This window comes from Uloborus diversus, chromosome 4, assembly GCF_026930045.1.
Source record: "Uloborus diversus isolate 005 chromosome 4, Udiv.v.3.1, whole genome shotgun sequence".
NCBI classification, from domain to species: Eukaryota; Metazoa; Arthropoda; class Arachnida; order Araneae; family Uloboridae; genus Uloborus; species Uloborus diversus.
The window spans coordinates 157,312,134-157,338,582 of NC_072734.1; the positions used below are offsets into that span (position 1 = coordinate 157,312,134).

At 33.8% G+C, this 26,449-nt stretch overlaps 1 protein-coding gene across 1 annotated transcript; it reads right to left on the reverse strand.

Moving 5' to 3' along the window:
* Positions 1-5,142: 5,142 nt before the first annotated feature.
* On the reverse strand, positions 5,143-25,570 carry LOC129221130 (astacin-like metalloprotease toxin 5). The gene is made up of 6 exons (XM_054855575.1): positions 25,493-25,570; positions 23,170-23,246; positions 10,123-10,198; positions 8,655-8,772; positions 6,985-7,160; positions 5,143-5,408 (listed from the first exon to the last, which is right to left on the reverse strand). Exons 1-6 carry the CDS (start codon positions 25,542-25,544, stop codon positions 5,167-5,169), a joined length of 741 nt encoding a protein of 246 aa, XP_054711550.1. The 5' UTR covers positions 25,545-25,570; the 3' UTR covers positions 5,143-5,166.
* Between the last annotated feature and the right edge of the window lie 879 nt (positions 25,571-26,449).

Sequence of the window (26,449 nt, forward strand, 5' to 3'; positions counted from 1 at the left end):
AATTGAAATACAAAAAGACAGTAGAGACCACGAAATTATCAATTTCTTAGTTCAAAAGATTTGCTGAGAATTAAACAGAAGGTACAAAGAAAGAAATAATCTGTCACTATTTTGATTTTTAAAGGTAGAAAATTTTTACGTTTTATATAAGAACATTTTTTGCATTTAATAGTTTTAAACTTTTTTCATTATTTTGACATTTTGTTCTTTGCAGTTTTTTTTTAATAAATTGTTCAAATATTTTGAGAATTCAAATTGCTTTTTTCTCCCATTTTTCATGATGCTGCATTTGTATTTAAGATACCAAACATGTGAGAATATGCTTCACTAAATTCTTTAGACATTTTTCTGGTTTTCAATAAATGCAATATGCTTGTAAAGATTGTAAAAAGTATATCTGCTTTCAACTGATATTTTTAATTTATATAAAAAACATTGAATAAAAAAAATATCAATTTGCAAACACAAATTAGCAGCATGAAATACAACATTTATAAAGCACTCAAGAGCACTTGATTGCTGACACTTTTCTCGAGGTTTCAAGTCATCTGAGAAAAGGATGACTTTTGAAATTGAAGAAGCAATTCTTTGAAACCCAAAACATGTGTCTGCAGTCAGGTGCTAATTAGTGCTATATGAACTTATTTTGTACTGTTGTACATTCATACTGTATTCACTTTGCAAAATAAGTTATTCAATTAAATTTTAATTAGTTATAGACGTTTTGTTTCCATTAATTAAACATTCTATCTACAATAGTAAATACATTTTTATTTGTTATTAACAACTGGTGATTTTTTTAAAAAATTAATACAAATATGTTGACTAGCAACAAGGGCTGGGCCTAGCTAGGCTTATCCTAGTCAATTTATTAGTTCCCAATGAAGATCAATGACCCCGTTAAAGCTATTGACCCCCTTCCTCACTATAACCGCTTCCTGTAAGCTGTTCTGAGTGCCAACAACCCTACTAAAGTAGTGAGTGTGCCTAATTTCCAGGTTAGCCTTAGATTTAAATAGCTTAAATTAATAACCCCATGCATATATGTCAGGTAAAATAGTACTTAATAATTTTTTCTACATTTGAAGTTTATGCTAACTGTTTTTTGAAGCTTGCACAAATTATTTCTAATTTTATATAAAAGTGCTATCATAAAATTTCTCTCTTCAAAATCTTTTCATGTGTTCAGAATTTTGTTCTTTCTCAAAGTAGAACATTTTGCTGAAAGGGTTAAGATTCTATTAGATCAACTATTATTGTAAAAAATTGTTTGTAAATATATTTGTAAATAAATATTCTTTTAACTAAAATTCCATGATGTTTTGTGTTTTTCTGCAATTTTTTAATTACAGTATATTTAGTTCAGAACATGTAAATTCCAATCCCACTTCATAAGGATCACTACATGGTAATCCTAAGGCACCATGCCGAGCATAGTTCTGGAAACGAGAGGAGTGGGTCATACTTTGTATTTTAATGATGCTGTTTACGAATGTTGGCTTTAGCAATATTATTTAGCGATCAACTTGAGTAATAATATTTGAATCCATTATATTATAACCTTTCATTCTCTCACGAATTATTACTGGCCATAACCCTTGATGGACCAGTGTGGGGCATATATAAATGAGTCACCTGCAATCAAGTTTATTTTGTAGATTATTGATTGTAAATCATTTACAAATTATACTTTTTTCATGTTTAAAAGCATCAGAATCTTAATTTTAACCAAGCAAAGAAAAATATTGTCCAAAACATATCCTGTGTTTTTGAATTGTGTGATTTTGTTTTGAAAACCCCGCAAACTACTATATTCTACTTATGGTTGTTAATGGGTTAAAGCTTTTATTTGTGCTGCAGTTGTCTTGTGCCAGCTAGGCTTTCAATTTGGGGTGCGCTGCTTCACTTTTCCATCTGTACTGTAATTTGGTGTGAAGTCCGACTTCCACAGTACACACATAACATAAAGACCGGTTTATAGGGTAGGCAACCATTCACAGCATTACAACACATTCACACAAAGAAAGGACAACAGCAAGAAAGAGAAAGTACATGCAGGCCCGAGCTGGAATTCAAACCCTGGACCACCCTATCGCAGTCAGACTCGGGACCAGATTTGGAAGTGTGGAGGCCTCGGGGCAACGAAGGAGTGGAGGCCCCTAATCAGGGTTCGAAACGGTCATATTTTCGAAAATATCCGATACTTTGATACATATCCGAATATTTTAATATGTATGTATATGTCCAATATTTTCGATCGGCACTTTAATAGTATTTAGGGTAACACCCCCAGTAATTGGCAGGTCACCAGGGTTTGGCACAATCCAACAAAAATGTCTTAAAATAAGATTTGTACCCAATCTTTTAAAAGTAGAAGGCTATACACCAACTGAATATACTACATTAAAGATTATAACTTCAGTTCATGTTACTAAATAACTAAATGGTAGCAATGCATAGGAAAGAGAAACAAATGTGGCTCCCGTCAAATCAGCCATTGGTTGTTGCAAAAGCTTCTCTGTCTTAAGGGAAGCATGCGCATCAACCCGTTAAAATCTGACTAACAATATATTTTAAATTTTGGTTGTAAAAAGTTTTGCTTAGTTGAAAGGTGTTACTTTGAGTGGGTAGAAATATATTTTTGTCCCTTTTTGGATTTTTGAAGAAATGATGGATGCCATTTACTGGTGCTTCAGTTTTGCTAATCTCCAGTAATTGGCACATGATCCTATATTCACTAATGTTTTGTGCAATATGTCGCTAGTTTGATTTATGATACTTTTGCAGCAACAATATTATATGGGCTCTACTATTGATTTGAATCCTACAGAATATACAGCTAATTTTTTAAGAGAAACAATAAAAAACAAATATGTTTGGCCAAATTACCTACTTTAAATTAGCATTAATTATGCTTCTTATGATGATGAAATTTGTATGTAATCTAAACGTGAAAGATAAAGTGATTTTCCAGTTCTATTAACATGTGCCAATTACTGGATCACAAGGTGTCATACACTGGGGTATCAGGTGCCAATTACTGGTGATTTTGGTAACTTTTTATACATATATTTTTATAAAAATATCCATTCAAATATTTTTGCTTTCAGTGAACTAAGTAGATGCACAGATGTGCATTCTTTGATACAAAAATATTTTCAAGTGAATATTTTTTTTTCTAAGTAATGAAAACTGAGGTAAGTTTAAGGACTAACTCTTAAAGTGCCAATTACTGGGGTCGTTACCCTACATCTTGAAGTTACTGCTATTTATTTTTTTATATTATTATAATTTATAGACTTAAAATTACTGTTTCTTATTTATATCTTAACATACATTTCATTTTACAAGTTATCTACTTTTAAGGTTATTTTCATATGATATTTAGAAATACATTCTTTGTAGAAATACAAAAGAAAAAAAAATGTCTGGGAGAAAAAACATAAAATTTGCTGATCCGTGAAAGTTAGGATATTTTGTAAAAAATTTTAATTGTGGGACCCCTTTTGTTGTGGAAGCCCCAGGGCAGTAGCCCCGCCTGCCCTCCCCTAAATCCGGCACTGGTCAGACTTCTCTAACTACTAGACAAGACTGCTGACTACTTGGGCTGTAAATGTCGTTTGTGCCGTGACTAATTTTACTTTGTTAATCTGGAATGGCGCTGCTGCTGCATCCACTAACTCAGGGATTCCCAAAGTGTGTGCCACAGATGTAGGCGAGGGGTGCTACGAAGTGTCGATAATATCAGTTGGGTTAAAAACAGGGCTGCGGAGTCGGAGGGACAATGTCCAACTCTGACTCCGGGAATTTTAGAGCCTTGGACTCCGACAGCACTGGCAGAGTTGCACAGACTTTGAGGGAAAATGACAGACTCCAACTCTTTAAACTTTTAAACAGACTACTTTACCCCAAAATCAGTCCGACTCTGCAGTCCTGTGTAAAAGGATACCAAATTTTAATGTTTCAACTTTGGAGCCTTCCCTTTCTTTTGCATGAATTGAGACATAAAATTTTGTACATTAGTGTCCAAGACTACTCTCTGAGAGCAACTGGGAGTGAAAAATTCGACTTAATGCCTTTGTTAGTGAATGAAATCATGTTTCCCCCCCCCCCCCCCCCATAGACTAGGGAATAGATGGAAGCACCGCATTTTTTTCATCATGAGGTTGATGTAGATAGTAGTTGAACTATACACAATCGGTTTAGAAACTCAAGAAGTTGTATGTCAACAGTACCCAACCTGTGGTCTGTAGATCGCACATCACCCGCTGAATCCTCCTAATGTGGACTGAAATCATTTAAAATGAAAGTGCAAAAATTAAATTATGCAAAAAATTAAATTATGCGCTGATTCTATGTAAAATACACACAAAAGTAATTTAAATCAAAATTTAATCTTCCAAAAAATAGGAAAATGAAAAACATGATTGTACCTATCGTACAGTATTTATTGCAAACGGAATACGAAAATTGCACATAAAAATAGATGCCCAAGTGAAATTAATAGATGTTTTTAGTAACCTTCCACATGACAAATAAAACAAGTTGAAACCAGTTTCTTTGCATTTGTAAACCAGCGGGAGAGAAAAAAATAGGATCGGTAAACTTAAAAAAAAAAAAAAAATCTTCCAGTTACGTCTTCAAACAATAATACCTACATCACTGTTTGGAAACCTGGTGAACTCTCGGAATCTCTTCTATTTCTTACCTAGTCTTCATTCAAACATTTTAGTTTCAAAATTTACCAAAAGTGTGTTAGTAAAATTTGCTCCCAGTCATACCATGTTTCCTTTAACTCCAACCGTATACTTAGAAAAAATTGACTTGGGTGCCTTGTGACAATTCTAACCATTTAAGTAAGGAGTTCTACACGAATCGGAAAAGTTTTGGAACCCCTGCAGTAACCCGTATCTTTTCTATTTAAGTGGAATAACAGAATTCCCATTTCTTGCATCAAGCATCAATCTCACGAAGATTCTTTTTTTTTTTTTCTTTATTTCAGGCATTAGTTACCCTGACCCAGTCTTGGCTACTCTTCTGCTTTTTAAAAATTTAAACTTATTGCATCATGAGTTGAATAAAATGTTGAAAAATAATCTAGATAATTGATAAAATATCTTTATTCTAACTGCACAATTTTTGTGCTGGAGATATTACCACATCTAATCATCTCATCATTCTCTTGTCACATTCATACAGTTTGTTGATTCTATAAATATCGCTTGTACTCAGTTTGCCTTTCTTGATCACGTCTACAAATCTGATGCCCTTTTTCTTAGCTCTCATTGTGTGAGACCATCCATCCTTTGAAAAAGTTTTTTCACCGTATAACATGATCGAGTCGAAATCAAATTCATTGATCAGCCAGTTAGCTTCAGGTTTGTGTTTATCAAACTGGTCCAGAGCATCTGTTGAAAACATAATGGAAATTAAATTATAGCATTTATATTTTTTAAAAAATGCAATGTTATTGAACTATTTTGTCTCGAAAATACGCCCTTGTCCAAATTAATAGAGATGTACCGAATACCATGTTATACCGAATATTTAGTTAAATTCACATGGAAGAGGTTGACCCCTGTGAAATAGAAATCATATGAATACGTTCCAAAAAAAAAAAAAGTGGTGTTCGGTTTTGAGTGTTTTATTTATGCAAAAAATTCATCTCTTCGGATGCATTCGTTACACATAAAAATGGTGCAATGCCGAGCAAATCAGCGACTTGTAGGTATGGATAAATTCTGTAAAAGAGTTTTCTCTGCCAATGTAGTGTCCGTGCGAAGAAAGCAACCTGACCTCGTCATAGTAGCTGCACTGCCAATAAAAATTTTCGCAAAACTCAAGATCAATAATTCTTAAAATTTATTCACTTTGTTGAAATTGTTACTGTCGTAGCTAGTCGAGAATAATTCCCCAAAGTGATAAAGTAGAAAATATGTAGTAAAATTGATTCCTCAATTATTATTTCTTTGGAACAATTTCTTAAGACACGACTTCTGCTGCTGCAAAAAGAAAAAAAAAAAAAGGTGAAGACAGGTGGAAACATTTGCCACATAAAGATAGAAATTACATCGGGGGGGGGGGGGGGATTTACTTTTCTTCCCAACGCAATCTTTATCAATGGTCACAGCGTATGCAAAAAAAAAAATATTATTCTGGATCTCAGCCAAAAAAAAAAAAATTTTTGGTGAAAATATGTTTTATCGTTGAAATTCTCAAGGAATGTATCTTTTTCATCAATAACCCAAAATCCAAGAACTTGAAACAAAATCACAAGAACTCAAGATTTAGGGGGAGGGAGATCTTTGACAGCTCTTTATAGTAGCAGTTATTCTTTCCTTTTCAAAAACTGGTATCTTTAACATTGTTTCAAATTTTTAAGCATTTAATTAAAAAATAAACATAACCCCAAGTGCTACGGAATTTAATTCAAGGAAAAGAAAAGAACTACAGATTTAAGATATTTTTGATTTTTTTTAGCTCTGTTAATCAGAAAATGTATAAAATTTTTAAAAAGTTCCTAAATTTTAGAAGTTTTTCAGAAGGAGTTTTCTGTTTCTTCTAATAGAAGAACTATTAAAATGAAGTTTTTCTGCAAATGGAAATTCGCTTCTTCAATCCATAAGCTTTCATACTCATAACTTGAAAAGAATTTAAAATTTTCCGGCAACTCCCGTTTGTTAAAATTCTGAGGACCCCATGGCTCATTGCCTACATTCTGAAGATAGGATGTCAATAAAAGTTCCTACAATCAGGATTCTTACTTCTACGCATGTTTTACAAATTCAAAAATGTAACAAATGATAAGCAATTTATATAAGGGTGGGTGATTTGCAGCAGATTGCTCAAATCATTTAAGAGAATATATTTCAAGTTATGTCGGGCTTTTAGAGAATATGGCGTATTTTATTTTTTTTCTTCACTTTGCTTCTTCGCTATAAAATTATACATTACTGAATTATTTTTTTCTGCTAATTCACCTACCTGGCCAGATATTTTGCCAATAAATTATGAGATAATCGTCTCTGTCAGATCTGTTTTGTTCGTGATCGAAACCGATGGCGTGAGTCAACTCGTGAATTATGGTGCCCAGGGGCTCACATCCTTGGCCTAGCGATACGGGCTGAACTTTTCCCGTCCTACCCCAATAAGAATAGCACCTGGAAGGAGAAAAATAATTGAGGTCAAGAAATTTCATTTTACATCATTTGAGATGAAGGTACTAGCATTTTGAAAAATTTTCGTTCTGTTAAATTTCAAGAAATTCTATGAAGAACTTGTGATTGTACACTGAAACGAGTGCCATACTGTTTTTTAAAAATGTTTATAAGAAAGAAAGAGCGAAACTCATTGTCTTTCTTGCAATAAAATCCTCTGTGGGGGCCGAAAAAACTTAAGCTTTGTATAAAAAGGAAAAGTGGTCTAGTGGACTTCAGTATTGTTGGCACAATGCAAAATACAAAAATCAATTGTTTTATATATGTATACGGCTTGCAGAATTGTAAACAACCAACTATGTTCTACGAAGAAAATTTGTTTTGACTATGCTTGAAATCAGCAACCCCACAGTCTCTAGTTGTCAATCAGTTTTTAAGTGGATTCTTCCGAGGACAAATGTCAACAATAATGAGGTGGACTGTTTAGTGAAGAAGTAGTAGACTGGTTTTGTTGAAATCGGTAAGAAAGTGCCTTAGAACAAATACCATGCAACTCAAGGCGATGTTTCAAGTAATTTGACTTTGTTTCTGGGAAGGATCGAATTTTCATGACATTTTGAAGTTTTTCAAAACTACACACACAAGGAAAAATTTGTTCAAACTTCGCACAACAATTGGAGCGCACAAATTAATTGTTTTTAAACTGTCATTCCTCAGTACACCATCCGTACTCTTTTTGACGTATTTTTTCTTACATCGCCGTTCGCAGTAGTCCTGCATTGTTCGAAATAAAGATCACTTATTGTTCTTTGTTGTCTCTGTATTTTTGCCAAATTTCATCCCGTCTGGACCACTCCTTCTTGGCGTTGCATTTTCAATGTCGAGTAGTGTATCATGCAAATTTGAATCAGAATTATGCTAAAGAAAATACCTCATCAATGAAATGATACTTTTTCGGGCCATTGGGTTGAAAAACACGACATTCACACGGGTCCATCATTTCGATTATTTCCCGGGGGAGGGGGGGGGGGTCAAAGGGAGTACATTCAATGCAAATTGCACCGAAAAATAACCAGAACCACGCCAACTAAAATGTAAATATATTTCTTTCGCAAAATCAGTGGGTAGTCAACTGCCCTTCCTGACCCTCCTAAATGGCGGCCCTGCCTTCGAATTATTAGCACGACGCTCTAACCAACTGCGCCAATTCGTCTCCGTTCCTGGAAGCTATACATTGAAGCAATGCTTAGTAAAAAACAAAACAATCAATTTTCTCGATAAAAAGAAAACAAAATGTGAATTGTCTCTTTATTTACGGCAGAAAGCAGTGAAAAAAACTTTTAAAATGATGCCTTGCTTATGAAGTTGGATGAAGTATTGAGGAAAATATGGCTTTCTCACACACACACACACAAAAAAAAAAAAAAAAAAAGAAAAGAAAAAAAAAAAAAAAAAAAAAAAACACCTTTGAGGTATAATAAGCAATGAATAACTTACCCAAAACCAGGGAATATCCGTATATATCCCTTTTCTTCTTCATCCCATGGTCGAAACTTTAGACATGTCTTTTCCATGATGTGGTTCATAGCCTTTTCAATGTCAGATTTCAAGAAATCTATGTAAAATAGAAAGAGTATCATAGACTAACATTACTGACTTCCCCCCCCCCCTCCCTTTCAAGCGTAGTGTTTTTCTCTCCTATGAGCTGTCAGACTGTTTGGTTTCTTTTTCTTGTGTCATAATGTTTTTATCACGACTGTGGGGTCGGAGTTGGATTGATTTTGGAGTAAAAGAGTCGGAGTCGTTCATTTTCCCTCTAAATCAGCTGTCCTAGTTTTTATAACCATTACCACCGCACTTTTTCATATATATATATATATATATATATATATATATATATATATATATATATATATATATATATATATATATATATATATATATATATATATATATATAAACAAACAAACAAACCAATTAAAAATTAGTGATTAACATTTTTTCAGTATTTTATGCCTTCTCTTAATTATTCTGAAAAGTTAAAATCTAGTATGTATTATGAAAATTAACAAAATACGTATAGCTCTAACAAAATGCATTTTTTAAACACCATTGGCTTCCGGTCCCTGCTCACTAACGCTCAACAACCTCCGAAGATTGCTTCGCAGTTTTGTTTCGCGAAGATTTAAAACGTCTGCTTGGGAGAGTTGATTAAAACTAGCGTTAAGATTAGAAGAAAATGAAAATCAGAGCTCCACCTCCCGTAGGAGAGAGAACTTGATTAAAAAGTTCGTTATAAAAAGAACAATATGGAAATCCCGTTCCCTGTCGAAGGAAAAAAGAACGTAATTAAAATACGCATAAACAAAATTATCTATAATATTTTTAAAAAATAAAAAAAACCTAAGTGCACACCTGAAGGCTTCCGAACTAATTTTGTACCAAATTTTGCAGCTATATTTGTGCTAAGGGTATAAACAAAAGAGTGCACATGACTTTTGAAGAATCGTTTTCAAAATCATGGCAATCAGTAACGTTTTACTTCTTGGTTCAGTGCTTAAATTGAGTTCAGTCAAGGATTTTCGATAAATCTAAAACCTTATGTATTCTGTTCTAATTCATTGAGAAATTGAAACAAACTTAATCTTATGTAGAGAAAAGAGCTCTTTCAAAAGACATAGAAAGTTAAGGGCTGCGGGAACTCTTTATCCTTTTATTGAAAAGTTTATAAAAAATTTTAGCTTAAAAAAATAATTACAAAAAAAAAAAGGACAAATTCGAAATTAAAAAAAAAAAAAAAAATCTCCGTGGCGCAAACCTTTGGGGTACAAAGTAATTTTGTGCCAAATTTCAAGGCTGTATTTATAATATGGGATCTCCTGGACATAAGACATCCACAGACATAACTTCACGATTTCTTTGACGAATTTGTTTTTAAATATATAGAAATAACAAAGCATCTTACTTAATCCTGGATCAATTTTATAGGGAATTACTCCGCCGGGCCAAATGCGACTCTTATTGACCACTGCATTCCTATCCTAAAAGAAAAAAGTTTTTAAAAATTTTTTTATAATTTACAAATGAGAAAAATTGCATCAGTTTTCATTTTGGCAGCGATAACATGAAATTCGTTGAACGTTAAGTATAATCTCTTGTGTACCAAAATTGATTTTCTAACATGAGTTTTCAACAAAACTCAGCTCTAAATTGTGTCGAATATTTTTATCCCCATATAGAAAATAAAGGAAGTGATGTAGTCGCAAATTTTTTTTTCTCAAATTTTAGCCTAAATGTCATGTCTATTTCACTCACTCTTTAATAAATGTTGTATCTTAATATATAAAAATCTTCTGTGCGGACGTTTGTCACCATAAGACTTTTAAACGGCTGGACCGATTTTGATCAAATTTGTTGTGTGTAATTAAGTTGTGGCAAGCATGGTTTCGAAGCGCGATGGATCGAATCGGAAACGTTTTTGTTAATTAATTAATTAATTTAAACATTGGATGGTTATATCTCCCAAATGATTAATATTTATTTTAACCTATTGTTGAGCGAGAACTGAAATAAATATTTAACCCGTTGCCAAAGGACAATAAGAAAGCCAGCCTGCTTTTTGTAATGAAATTTCCTACTGTGATATGTTAATTGAGAATAGATAAAACGTAGGGAGAGAGAGTGATGCATTCATTTCCTGAAAGCAACGATTTTAGGTCATGTGATATATTTTAAAGTAAATTACTGGAAGGTTCGCGCAAAACGTGTGTTCTGTCGTTGTAGTTGAACCATGTGACCAGAATCGGTGCTTTAGGTTTCCCTAACCAAATGATCAGAATGTACCTTACCCAGCAACATTTGTTTCTTGGCTCAAATCCATCTGAGTTTTGGCACCAATGTCAAGATGGCTTTAAGGATTATCTAACTAATCAGTACATTATTAAAAGAAAAGATGATGGAATTTAAAGACGAAACAAATTTTATTTTCTTCCAGATAAATTACAACAGGGTAGTTCTGTACGCAAATGATCAGTGCAGTGGAAGATCTTTATCTTTGGCTGAAAGAACAAATTAGGCAATATATGAAGTTTAAAAAGTTTTCGTTCAAAAGATCGGACCGCTAATCGGTCGGAGTTGGCTTCGTTCACTGATCGGCTGGGTTACAGTAACGTGGTAGCTTGGCGACTTTGGCTATAAACAATAGAATTGCGTGATCATTTGTTTAACAGTAGCTTTAAAATGTAATGTAATTTATTGTATTTTTTATTTATTTGGCGAAATATTTCAAATTGCAAAGAATTGTTTTTCGTTTTTAAAGAGTTTTTAGTCATTTTAGTTGAAGAATGTTTATTTTACATCGGGAGGGGGGGGATAGGGATGAGTGATTTTCGCTTATTCAGAGAACTGCTTTTACCTTTATCATTTTTCTAAACGATATCCTTTCAATTGCTTTATTCTTTTTCATATGGGGGATGTTGCAGCGGGATTTCCCGTTTGTTCTAGATGGGTAGTTAGATGTTTACACTTAATATCTGAGGACGCTTTTTATCCTTTGAGTATGGCTGAAGGAACAAAGCATCAAGTTCGGGAGAAAAAATAGTTAACAAAACAACTGCTCAGTGGGCATTAGATAAATCAAGTTGCAATAAATATACGCATTCTGACACCATAGCAGCTTAAACCCTTTTTTTTTACTTATTTTTTTCAACAGAACGGTTCAAACACTTGATAGTTTATTGAAATTTTTTAACTTTTCAATTTACAAAGTTTGAACAGAACAACGTCTGTCGGGTCCTCTAGTTGTATTTTATTTTTCTTTTCTGTGTTGACACACGTGCGTATGAAATGCGTTCAAATGTACGTATGTATATCGCATAACTCAGAAACGGTAAGTCGTAGAAGACTGAAATTTCGCATGTAGAGATTGTGTGGGGTTTACTTGTGCACTTCTCCTTTTAGTTACATTCAAATGTTACAAAAGATGCTTTTTTTTTGGAGGGGGGGGGGGGAGGAGGTACAGATCGGTGTTAGTTTAAGTGCTATTTGAAAAAATGTCGTTAATTGTCATTTATAGCATTTTCTGTCGCACAAAAGGTCACGCAGTTGAATTTTAATAACTCTTAATTTGAACTTGACCTTTTAAACACATAAATCAATTTTCCACTTAACCATAGATTGCTTTGGTCTACAGAGATGTTTTTACTCGTGGATTTCTTTTCTGTTATTATGATGAAATTATGATTCAATTTCCTTGCATAAAAGAATTTCAGAATCAGTGTAAAACAAATATTATTTTTAAAATAAAAGTTTTAAAATTTCAATTAGTGACACGTACTATTTTGGAAAAATTGTATGGGATTCTTTTCACCCGAAAGTTATACCATATGGGGGGAGGGTCCATCCTTTTGGCATGGAGAGAAGATTAGTCTTGTAGCGTGAAAATCAAATCATGCCATTTACTTGAAATGGTTTTGACAGCTGAAATCAAAGCATAAGGTTAGGTAACTTTAACAGAAAACACACGACTGCAATTGCAATACGCTGTCAATTGTAGAATTATCTAGCAATGGGCTATGGAATTATAGCCAGTGGAACATTTCAACCGGCGAGATCTTACTAACACAAAAAGTTTTTCTTTCGAAGTGAAACTTTTTGGCGAGGGCTTTAAAATTTTGATCGGAAAACTTTTGTGTGACGGAACTGACGCAGTTGTGTGTGTGTGTGTGTGTGTGTGTGTGTGTGTGTGTGTGTGTGTGTGTGTGTGTGTGTGTGTGTGTGTGTGTGTGTGACGGAAAGTCGTACATTCGCTCTTCTCGCTGTCTTTTTCTCTTGTTGTCCGTGGTTGCGTGTACTGAGTTATGTACAGCTGTTTGTCATCAACGGAGCATTCATTGAAATACGTGTGTATAACCAACGCATTTCGAGTTTTTTTTTTTTTTTCTTTTTTTTTTTGTGTTCTCGTTGTTTATAATCTAATTTCTTCATTAAAATACTGTTGATTCCGGTTAATAGGACCACATTGGTACGGGACCATTTTGGTCCAGAAACCGGCTGGTCCGAATAAGCGAACAGGACCTGTGTAGCTTGATCGTACATGTTGTACACAAAACATTTAATGCCATTATGATTATTGTGAGCTCCACATGTATGGTGAGCATATAAAGAAAAATTGCTGCTTACAAAATTTTTCCATTAAAAAAGAAATTAAAATAATGCGAATAATCTTTTTCCACATATTCAACAACGTGATTCCTTCTAGTTAGAATCGATTGAATTCAATAACCATAGTAACTAAAAATGTGAGAGTGAAAAATAAGTGCTAAAAAGCACTAAAATCGTCCATTAAAAATTCCAATGAAATGTAAATTACGTATTTTACAACTAAAAATTGTTTTTGAAAAAAAAAAGCATTATTGAAGTTGAAATTTGAATTTTTGATCTCTGCTGGAACTGTGTCGCCATGCAATGGTAGTTTCGTTAACCATTTTTTTTCTGTAAATATTGCTTGATTTAATTGAAAGTTACAAGGAACCGTTATTGATTTTTTTTCTCACTAACTATTAAATACTTGATCCACTTAAAACTCGTTTCAAGCGGGTGATTTCTTTTTCCTTTTTTTTAATTTGTTCTTGTATTTCTTGGTCCGATTAAACGGACTTTTGGTCTCAAGTCGCGAATAATATTAAGCTTGTGTAATGAGATTTGCTTTGGTTCTTTAAGTTTTGGTTCGAATAAGTGACTAGTCCGATTAGCCGGTGGTCCCATTAAGCTGATCCCACTGTATATACAACTAGCAAAAATACCCGGCGTTGCCTGGGTCAGCAATAATTATGAGAAACAATCGTTACTTGCATTTGTTTTCTGTTTTAAGTGAAAGAACTTAAAACACACCTTTTTGACGTGATTTAAAATCTAGCTTCTTCCTTACTCATAAAACTAAAGTAGCAGTAAGTAAAAAGAGCAAAGTAGTATTCATTTAGAAACGAAAACACGAAATTTAAGCGTATACAAATTTGAAGAATTTCCGATATATGAAATTAAATTTTCCATGTTTAAAAAGATTTATGTTATTACTTTTTTTTTAAATAAATCTAAAACCTTCTCTGTATGGCTATTGATGTACGAACTGTTTTAAAAAATGTAGCCGCCCGTGTTCCCCTTACACTTGCTTTAGTTATTTTGGAAAATTTCAATTTTTGCGGGCACTTGGTGCGGTTTAAAATCTTACCAAATTTGCGAGAATCATTTTGGGACACTTTCGATAATACTCCCCCTCCTTACTAATTTTTATTATAGAAATATCGTTGCCAGATGCTGAGATACTTTTGGTCAAAATAAAATGACGCTAAACGGTTTCATCCGAAATGTTTCCAAAATAAGTAATAAAATTTGGCGATTGTTTGAAATTGTGCAAAAAGAAAAATTAATGGAAGTTTTTGTGCGGTTTATGGATTTGCCTAATTTAGTTGTTGAATTATTTTACACAGTATTTTTTTTTTTTTTTAAGTATCTTTGATTGGCGATAGTTTGTTTATATGGTGAAAGCTGAGAAGAAAGCTGAGAAACATTATTACGTAGTCTTTGGGCTCAAAAACAGCGACAGTGGAAAAACTGCCAAATGCATCAGCTACTGAAATCTTTCTGAAAAAATTCTGGCGATATTTCTGCTGGTTGGTTGGATATAGTGAGCAAGTGTCCAATCAGCATAAATAATAAAAATAAACCATTAATTAAATAAGTTCCGTTTAAAAGTAAAATGATCAGCCAAATCCATTTATTTTTAGCCAATCTTGTGGAAAAACGTTACTTTGAGATTTGACTTGAGAAAAGCCTCAAAAAGTCAGACGAAACGCAAAAATATTCAACAACTAGCAAAAATACCCGGCGTTGCCTGGGTCAGTAATAATTATTAGAAAAAATCGTTACTTGCTTTTGTTTTTTGTTTTAAGTAAAAAAATTTAAAACACATCTTTTTGACGTGATTAAAAATCGAGTTTCTTCCTTACCCATAAAACTAAAATAGCAATAAGTATAAAGAACAAAGTAGTATTGATTTAGAAACGAAAGCACTATATTTAAGCATATACAAATTTAAAAAACATGAAATTAATCTTCTCATGTTTAAAAAGATTAATCTGTTGATACTTTTTTTTTTTTTTTTAACATGGAGTCTAAAACCTTCTCTGTATGGCTAATTAAGTACGAAGTGATTAAAAAAAAGTAGCTGCGCTCGTAATCCCCTTATACTTGCTTTAGTTATTTCGGGAAATTTCAATCATTGTGGCTCTTGGTGCGATTTTACCGAATTTGCGAAAGTCGTTTCGGGGTACCTTCGATGCTCCCCCATTCTTTCCTTACTTTGTAAAACGATATAATATTAATTTTCGTTACAGAGATATCGTCGCCAGATGCTGAGATATTTTTGGTCACCATAAAATGGCGCTAAACAGTTTCATCCGAAATGTTACCAAAATAAGTAATAAAATTTGGTGATTGTTTGAAATTGTGCAAAAAGGAAAATTAATGGAAGTTTTTGTGCTGTTTATGGATTTGCCTAATTTAGTTGCTGGATTATTTAACACAGTAAAAAAAGTCTTTTGAAAATTCTTTGATTGGCGATATTTTGTTTACATGGTGAAAGCTGAGAAACATTATGACGTAGTCTTCGGCTTCAAAAACAGCAACGTTGAAAAAACTGCCAAATGCATCAGCTACGGAAATCTTTCTGCAAAAATTTTGGCGATCTGCTGGTTGTTTGGATAATGAGTAAGTGTTCAATTAGCATAAATAATAATAAAAACCATTAATTACATTAAAGTTCCGTTTAAATGGAAAATCATCAGCCAAATCATGTATTATTTGCCAATCTTGTGCAAAAATCTTACTTCAAGATTTGACTTGAGAAAAGCCTTGTGTTAGAAACTGAAGTGAAGAGAGGTCCAATTGAATGATAGATGTGTGCACGAGAACACTGAAAAATAAAATTAAAATCAGTGGGAGTTTAAAAATGGTGCTGTAATGCACAAAATGTTTTTGGCTCTGTAGTTTTCTGGTAGTTTAGCAAAATAAATGTCTTTTTTATGAAGAAAAGGTGAACTTCTTGGATTCTAGCACCACGCATTAAGTAATGCAGTCCTGATAAAATAACTCATTGTTAGAATTTGAGTTTGTATTCAACATAATTTTGGCGTCCGTGACAGGACAGGTGCTTGGAACTTGTATAAGAAGATGGATTTAACTACATTGAAAGCTCAGAGAAAAGGACTGAGGGCGTCTTTTACCCTCAGTATGAAAAAAATTGAAGCTGAACTTTTGAAGGAAATTACTGGTTCGGATGAACTTTTAATTTTAAGAAATCAGATTTCTGACAAATTCAAGCGGCTAGATGATTGTCAGAGCATAATATCTGAGCTGTTGTTGAAAGATAAAAATGCCGAGGAGGCTTATTATGAAGATTGTGAAGAAGCAGAAAATTATCGGGACAAGTTTATTCAAATTTGCTCTCTGCTTGATTTAAAATTTGAAAATGTTCAGCGTAATGGTAACATCAGTAAGCGCAACTTTAAGCTGCCGACGATAGAACTTAAAAAGTTTAACGGCGAAGCAAGAGAATTTTTAAATTTTTGGAGCCAGTTCAAGAAAATCCATGAGGACAAGGGCATTGATAATGAAGATAAAATGCAGTATTTAATTCAATCGATGGAACCTGGTTCGAAGGCAGAAAGATTAGTGCTGAGTTTTCCTGCTACCGGAGAAAATTATAGTAGAGCAATACAGCAGTTAAAGGAAAGATTTGGCCGTGATGATCTGCTGGTGCAAGTGTATGTTCGAGATTTATTGAGATTAGTTATGAAAAATGCTGCCGCAGGACGGGGGAAAGCTGATCTTCCATCCCTCTATGACGAATTGGAAGGAAAACTTCGTGCGTTGGAAACTCTTGGACGGACCAAAGAGAAGTATGGAGATTTCTTGACACCTTTGGTTGAGAGCTGTCTGCCGGAAGAAATTTTAGTAACGTGGGAAAGAAGCCGTAACCATGATTTAACCGAAGATAAGAACTGTCGCACTTTAGAGCAGTTAATGAACTTTCTTCGCCAAGAAGTCAATGGAGAAGAAATGGTTCGCCTCGCAAGAACTGGCTTCGGCACGAACTCAAATTTGCGCAAACGAGAGCCCACAACTGAGAAGGAAAGCGACGTAGCGACAGCTGCAGCGTTAGTAAGTACTGAGAAAAAGGGTAAGCGATTTGAAAGTTGTATTTTTTGTGGAAAAAGTCATCCAAGTAAAAGATGTTTCATTGCAAAAAAGATGACTGTAAATGAAAAACAAAAAATATTGTTAAAAAAGGGCGTTTGTTTTATATGTTTTAATTCAAATCATATTAGTAAATATTGTAATGTAAAAAGAGAGTTAAAATGCAATGGTTGTGGGGAACCGCATTTTTGTGTAATGTGTCCAAAGCTAGAAGACAAAAGTTGTGAGTCTAAAGATGTAGTTTCTAAGTCTGAAAATTCTCTCTCTAACTTTGATAAAACTCAAACTGTATTTTTGCAAACTCTGTGTGTTCGGATTAAGTGTAATAATCGAGAAAAAATAATTCGGGCTTTGGCAGATTCTGGTAGTCAAAGTAGTTATGTAAGTCAGAAAGTTTTGTCTGAGCTGAAAGCAACTCCACTTCGTGAAGAAACAGTGATTCACTCGTTATTTGGGGGGAGGGAAACGAACCCAAAACAGCATAAGATATTCACTGTTGAAGTGAGGGGTTTGAAAGGGTCTTTTGCTTGTAGTTTTGAAGCTCTTTCTGAAAGGAAAATTTGTAGTTTTATACCAAAAGTTAGCAATCCTTATATTTTGAATGAATTAAAGAAAAAGAATATTGAAGTTTCTGATTCCCTTTGTAAAATGAAAGAAATTGATCTTTTAATAGGGGCAGATGTTTTAGGAAAATTGCTGACGGGACGTTCAGTAGATTTAGACTCCGGCCTTACTGCCGTAGAAATGAAGCTTGGGTGGACTGTTATGGGTAAGCAAAACACTAATGAGAAAGATAATGTTTTCAAAGCATTATCGATGCATGTTAAAAATATTCCTTTGAATGAATTGTGGGAACTTGAAAGTATAGGAATAACAGATCCCACTTGCAATGTTAATAAGAAAGCATGCATAGAAGAACATTTAGCTGAATTTGAGGATAAATTGAAAATTCTTCCTTGTGGAAGATATGAAGTAGAGCTTCCTTGGAAGCATGATTTTTCGAGCTTACCAGATAATAAGGATTTAGCCTGGAAAAGGCACGAAAAAATGATTAGTAAGTCAAAATGTAATAATTTTCTTGAGGATTACCAAAATGTATTCAAAGAATGGGAAAACTTGAATATTATTGAGCGCGTGCCAGATTCGGAATTAGAGAATAAGTGCCACTATCTACCACATAGACCTGTTATAAAAAAAGATAGTAAGACCACAAAAGTTCGGCCTGTTTTTGATGCTTCAGCATCCCAGAGAGGTAAGCCTTCTTTGAATGAATGCTTGTTTAAAGGAATGAACCTCATTGAACTAATACCAGATATTATTGATAGATTCAGGTTGTATCCCATAGGGCTAAGTGCAGACATTGAAAAGGCATTTTTGATGTTATCTGTTGCTCCTGAACACAGGGATTTTCTTCGATATTTTTATCCTTGTGATGAAGGTCCGCTGATTTACAGGCACTGCAGGGCCGTGTTCGGCGTAACGTCGAGCCCTTTTTTGTTGAATATTTCTATTGCTCATCTCTTGGAAAATAGTCCTCCTGAATATAATGAGATTGCACAGAAGTTGAAATGTTCTTTCTTTGTGGACAATTGTGTAACAGGGGTTCATAATACCGAAGAAGAAGCAAAGTTCATCGAACAATCGCAACTTATTATGTCAAAGGGATGTTTTAACTTGCGAGGGTTTGAAAGCAATGTAGTTTGTGAAAATGTTACTAAACATTCAGGGGAAACGTCTGTATTAGGAATTTTATGGAATTTGGATAATGACACTCTAAGGTGTAATATAAATATAGAAGCATTGACATGTGACACAAAAATTACAAAGCGTTTAATTTTATCAACAGTGCAAAAGATTTTTGATCCCATCGGCTTATTAAGCCCTACTACATTGCTTCCTAAACTGATACTGCAAGATGCTTGGAAATTAAAACATTCCTGGGATTTAGAACTACCCCCTGATATTGTAAATACATTTTTGAAATGGTTTAAGGAAATTTCATTGCTAAAAAATGTAACTTTGCCACGATACATGATAACCAATTCTACAACTGAACTGCATGTATTTGTGGATGCTTCTAAAGGAGCTTACGCGGCGTGCGTCTACGTTCGATCAATAGTGGAAAATGAAGTTAAAATATATCTGGTTAGGGCTAAATCTAGAGTAGCTCCACTAAAACCACTGAGTATTCCTCGGTTAGAGCTCATGGCTTGCTGCATAGGTGCTAGACTTTTGAATTCTGTACTAAAAGCACTCGATTTTCCGAATTTTAAAATCTCACTTTGGTCGGATTCAAGTGTTGCTCTTTGGTGGATAAAACGTCAGGAAAATTGGTCAGTTTTTGTTAGTAATAGAGTGAAAGAAATCAGGGAATTGACTCAACCTGAGTTGTGGAAACATGTTTCTGGGAAAATGAATATAGCTGATGTATTGTCACGCGGATGCAGTCCTAGACAATTTCTTGACTCCAAATGGTGGGAAGGACCGACCTGGTTGAAGTTGGCACCAGAAAAGTGGCCACCAAGTGAAGTAGATTGTGAGCCCAAAGAAGTCGACGTGGAAAGAAAGAGAATAAAAATTACCACTATTGATTTGAACCAGGACGCGCCGTTTTGGCCTCCAATAAAGATTTTTAGTTATGAGAAGTTCATAAATGTGTTCGGATGGGTTTTGAGATTTGTAAACAATTGTAGAAAAGCTGATAAATGCAAAGACTCTGAGCTAACTATATCTGAAATTGAAAATTCTGAAAAATGTTTAATTCTTTTAGTGCAAAACTTTTACTTTTCAGAAGAAAAGGTATTAAATGGTATCCATGTTTTTAAAGATCATGACGGCATATTAAAAGTTGTTACTAAGATCACTTGTAGAGAAGATAATAAGTCGTTTTTGAATCCTATTTTGTTGCCAGATAAATGTGAATTGTCGAGACTCTTGATTGAGTCCATTCATCGAAAATATTGTCATGCGGATGTTCTAATGATGTTATGTATCCTGAGGGAAAAATTTTGGATTTTGAAGGCACGTAAAACTGTAAAAAATGTTTTGAATGATTGTGTAAAATGTAAACGTTTTAAAACGAAGTCTTTAATGAGCGAACCACCACCTTTACCACCAGACCGTGTGGCAGATTCAGTTGCGTTCGAAGTGGTTGGAATTGATTTAGCCGGACCACTTTTCCTGAAATCCGGTGAAAAGGTTTGGATCGCCTTGTTTACTTGTGCAGTATATCGCGCAATTCACCTAGAGTTAGTGGGTTCTTTATCTTCTGATGCTTTTTTGTTAGCACTTAGGCGTTTTATAGCTAGACGCGGAAGACCTAGCACTATTTATTCGGACAATGGGACTAACTTTAGGGGTACACATAATGAATTTTCGAAGCTAGATTGGGCTAAAATTTTAAGGGAAACTTCTACACCAAAGATTTTCTGGAAATTTATCCCCCCCACCGCCGCATGGTGGGGAGGCTGGTGGGAGAGGTTGGTTCGTGTTGTTAAAGACTTACTAAAACGAACTCTTGGCAAATCAGTATTGAATCATGATGAGCTGAACACATTAATATGTGATTGTGAATTAGTCATTAATTCAAGGCCTCTAACATATGTGTCGGAAAACCCTCAGGAGTTGATTCCTCTCACACCTGCAATGTTCCTTATTGAAAACCGTAGGTCTGATGTTACAGATATTGATCATGTGGATGTGCAAAGTCTAAGAAGGAGAATAAGATATAGATATAAGCTGTTCAATGATTTAAGACAGCGTTTCAGAAAAGAATATTTAGGCCAATTAATTCAAAAACACAATGAGAAGCCAACCCGCGAAATTGTTTTAATTGGCGACGATAATAAAAAACGCGTGTTTTGGCCTTTGGCGAAAATTATTGAATTGATTCCTGGACGAGATAAAAGGGTTCGCGCTGTTAGGCTCAAAACTCAAAATGGGATTTTTGTTCGTCCAGTGGAACGTGTTTACCCATTGGAGATACGTACTGATGATGAGGCGGTTGCAATTTCCGACAAAGCCATGAGTGTGATGGAATCAAATCCTAAGGAAGGTGTTCAGAAGACTTCTGTTAAAAAGTGTTATCCTGATATTGTTCTGGAAAAATATACCAGATCTGGAAGGTGTGTGAAAGTACCAAAAAGACTGGATCTTTTAAATAATGAGTGTTACATGTTTGAGACCCTTCCCAGAGTCTCAAAGGGGGGAGATATGTTAGAAACTGAAGTGAAGAGAGGTCCAATTGAATGATAGATGTGTGCACGAGAACACTGAAAAATAAAATTAAAATCAGTGGGAGTTTAAAAATGGTGCTGTAATGCACAAAATGTTTTTGGCTCTGTAGTTTTCTGGTAGTTTAGCAAAATAAATGTCTTTTTTATGAAGAAAAGGTGAACTTCTTGGATTCTAGCACCACGCATTAAGTAATGCAGTCCTGATAAAATAACTCATTGTTAGAATTTGAGTTTGTATTCAACACCTTGAACAATCACGAAAAGCAAAGAAAGTCAACAATACAACAATTGTCGCTATCGACAGGGAGTTGAGATGATACACTAAATACTGTATTGAGTTGAGGAAAGCCTTCGAACATGGATCTAAAAAGCTCATAACTCGTTTTTTATTCTACTTAGAAATTTCGAACAGATGCCATCTTCAGCAGAAAAATCAGAGCTTTCGATGGACATATAATGTAAATATGTGCAAGTATTTTTTCATCCCAATATTAGAGAATTTATACAAAAATTGTGTTTTATTGCCCCCCTAAGGGGGTATTGCCCCCCATAAAGGGACGAAAACTACCCTATGTGTTATTCTGATGTATAAGCTATATTATTGTAAAGTTTCATCAAAATCCGTTCAGTAGTTTTTGCGTGAAAGAGTAACAAACATCCATACATCCATCCATACATCCATACGGACAAACTTTCGCATATATAATATTAGTAAGATACAACAATTCTTGGGAGTTGAGATGACACACTAATTAATGACTTGGGTTGATGAAAGCCTTCGAACAGGGAACAAAAAAGCTCATAACTCGTTTTTTATACAACTTAGAAACTTCGAACAGATGCTATCTTCAGCAGAAAAATTGGCGCTTTCGTTGGACATATAATGTTAATATGTGCACGTTTTTTTCCACCCCCATATTGGGGCATTTATGCGAAAATTGGGACTAAAATTGGAATAAAAAGGGAACTATCAATCGGATTTTTTTTCGAACTGGTCTATAAACCTTCCCAGTACCAAACTGAACAAACGGTGAAAGTTTCAGCCAAATCTGCCGGGTAGTGGGTAGTTTCTGAGATCTTAGGGAACAAATTTACCAAACTCCATTTTTATATATATATAAATTTTGTTGTGAATGTGCCTCAAACGTTTTGACCGGGACTCGATCCGCGGTCTGAAGCTTGCTGATTGAGCCACTTTGGTTTTCAGTCAGATTGCGCTGGGCGAGAATATTAATGTGTGTACGAAAATGATAATTTCGCTTTTTAAGCACGAAAAAGAGGATGTACAGTGACACTTTTTTCCTTATTTTTTTGTGAATAAATGAATGCTAAACAAAATCTATGCCATTCAAAGGGGATTGATGAAAAACCAAAATGTTCTCTTGTAATACAAAACTTTTTCTTCTATCTTGTGCCTTTACCATACACCCTGTTCTTCTATTGAAGTTTTGCCATAAGTTCAAAAATTAAGTGCCCTAGAAATGTTCTGTACTTTCTAGTTGAAGGAACTTGGTGATACTTACAGTAGCATCGTCCAACTCAAGTATATCTCCTTGGTACAGATCCGGATTCTCCATTGGATTTCGAAGGCTTCGAGCCCCTGAGGAAAGAATATTAGTGTTATGAGAAAAAAAATGAAGTAACCATCGGACATTTTTGCACGTATGTCTGTGAAAGAAATACAGTAAATTTTGAAACCATCGACCAAAGTTGAGAGTGTATAAAATTGTGTTGCCTTTCTGGCACAGTACCGAAGAGCGAGGTATTTTACTGACGAGTTGCGTACGAAATGGACTAGAAGTTACCCATTTACTTAAGCATTGTCTCGGAAATAATAGACATGTAGCTTTTATATACGATGTAAATGGGGTTCTTTGCAACCTCGAAACCCTAGTGTCTGCAATCTTTACTGCTATTTTTGCATTTTTATACTTTAAGCTTTTTAATGGTTGCCTAACTGCAAAGATTTCGTTTTGAAGATCACATTGATTTATTCGATCAGAAGAAAGATAGATAACTCAAGTACGTTTTGCATTTTTAAAATGCCCACATGCTTATTCAGATGAATAAAATCGAGAAGCATATATATATATATATATATATATATATATATATATATACTACTATACTATATATACTATATATATATATATATATATATATATATATATATATGTTTTCTCTCTCTCTATCTCTTTCCAATGGGGTTACGTAAGAGTGGCCTTAGCCTTTTGCAGGCAATTTCTAGCCTTTAGGCAGTCCTTTTGCAGGCAGAATCGTACTCCATCAGTACGATCCCGCGATATGGTACCCGATCTTTTATGCACCACCATTAAGGCACGGATATCAATGGCACAGACTTTTAACTTCCAGTTTCCCACCAGATGGAAGCACCTCGCCTCTCTTCAAAGCGAAACTACACTAGAGTTTTAATTTTAGCGAGAGCTACTGAGCCAAATAGGCAGTCAATCAAGTGGCATGAGCGCTGACGGTTTTTTGCGTCTCAAAAATCCACCGACTGACTAGGATCGCGGGTTCAGAACCTGCAACCATGGGCGTACGCGCCAAGTGTTTAACCACTACCCCACGCAACCAACTCTGAAAAGTATATTTTTTCTGAACAAATAATAATAATTTTTATTAACATTGAGTTGTAAGCCGATGAGTATTAAATGGAAATGTATGTTTTCAAATAACTTTAGCATTAATTCAGTTGAATAATTAACACAAAAACTGGACAATTCGTGTGGGATGTGTTTCTTTTCTTTTCTTTTTTTTCTTTTAGCCGAAGCACATTTATTTTAATATAGATGTTTTAACTTAGTAGCCTCATTACTACTTCATTCTCTGTGCAGAATACGTGTTGTTTTGAACGAAGAAAGGCTATTTCAAGATTTTATTTCATGATTATCTTTGATTTCAATGAGATAAAAAAAAGGATTGAACTAAATCTAGCGAACTTAAGTCGCAAGTAATGTTTTACTTTTTGTGCGCTACCTTTTTTTTAACATAAAGTTTCATTATTTCTTTACTTTTTATATTTTTCTTTTTATATCAATTTTTCCAATTTCATTAATCATACAGAAAATAACAGAATTCTTTGAATAATAGAATTAAAAAATAATTTTTGTTCCGATTTCAGATTGTCTTTTGTTATTTCATTTTTTTATTAGATGCAGAATCAATTATTTACAACCTACCATCAGCTATCTTGCAGTTGTTCTGCTCTGCAAGAAATATTTCCTAACTGTTTTGTTTGATTACACATAAAAATCTTGAAATAATTACAATATTGTTTTATTAGTTTGTCTTTTCTGATCTATCCTATGCTATTTTTCTATCAGATAACATCTTCGGTAAGATGTCCGAAACATCATTTTAGCTAGAAAAGTATTGTATACATCTCATATTGCAATGTTTAAAATAAAACTAAAGTAATTTTTAATATATTTTTTAATTTATGCGTTGCTGTGTTAAACTTTTCTTTTTTGTTTCTAACTTTAGGATCACGAAAACTGAGTTTAAAAATTTTTCCTCCATCAATATATATTTTTTTAAAAATGTGTGAATTTTGTTTGCACCACAGATATATTGCTATAGGATATATATATATATATATATATATATATATATATATATATATATATATATATATATATATATATATATAAAATTAGTTACACTTAAAATTAAATTTTGCTTTTAATTTTTACTTTACCAAACGATTTTTACAAAAGCTTTTTCTTTCTTTTATAAGCATTCAACTACTTTATACTTCTTTATATATGTAATGAACTTCATGACATGAAAAATAAACAAACAAATAAATACTTAAAATATACTCACATGATAGGCTTAAAAGAGAAATAAAAACACACAACGCCTGAACAGAATCCATTTTAGTTAAGTCTGGTAAAATACTCTTAACAGTGCGAGAACAAACTTTTGCGTGATAAAGTTTCGTTATCTACCTTATTCGTGTTCGAAATGAGAAAATCACAGCTGTTAGTAAATTGTACCATTAAACAGTTCTTTAATTTGAATCTTTGGCGATATGTTTGGCTTAGAATGCATTTTTTCTCCTTAGTGTCTGAACAAGAGTTTTTAAGAATAACTCGTCATTAAACTTTAGATTAGTTGAAAAAGAAATTTTCTAAATAAGAAACTGGAAGAGACCCACGGCAGCTCCGTCTATATATATCAGGTCTTTGGATCTCTCTCTTGTTTCTGTTGATGCTCTCTTATTTCAGTGAAATCTCTATTCAAGGCAGCTCAGTTAAATCACCCATATGCTCACTTGGGTATCTCGAACTTAAATATTTGCGAGGGAGGAATTCTTAATTTAGCGAACGAAACTCCAAGTTTCGCCTAACTATAAAATATGAGCATGTGCACATAACTACATCTAATGAGACATACATTAGGCATCAAATATAATGCAATATATGGCGGTACTACCTTGGCGGATCGCTAGGCAAAAGATGAAAAAATAATAATAATAATTTGGGAGGTCACAGTGACCTCCCAAGTAACCCTACCCTCTGTAACGTGTATGAAATCTAGGAAATTTGTCTTCCTGAAAAAATAGATTTAGTCTTCGTACTTTGTCCAATGAATTTGACTTTCTAATCACCTAGAAATATCTTAATCTATCTAAACTGACCAAAATGAGAGAAATGAGGAGTACTGTTGAAGTACAGAATTTCGATTAATTATTATCACTTTTGAATTGTGACTATGTAATTCAAGGACAAAGGAAATAACAACGAGTATTGTAATTCAAAACATTATCCATTCAGATAA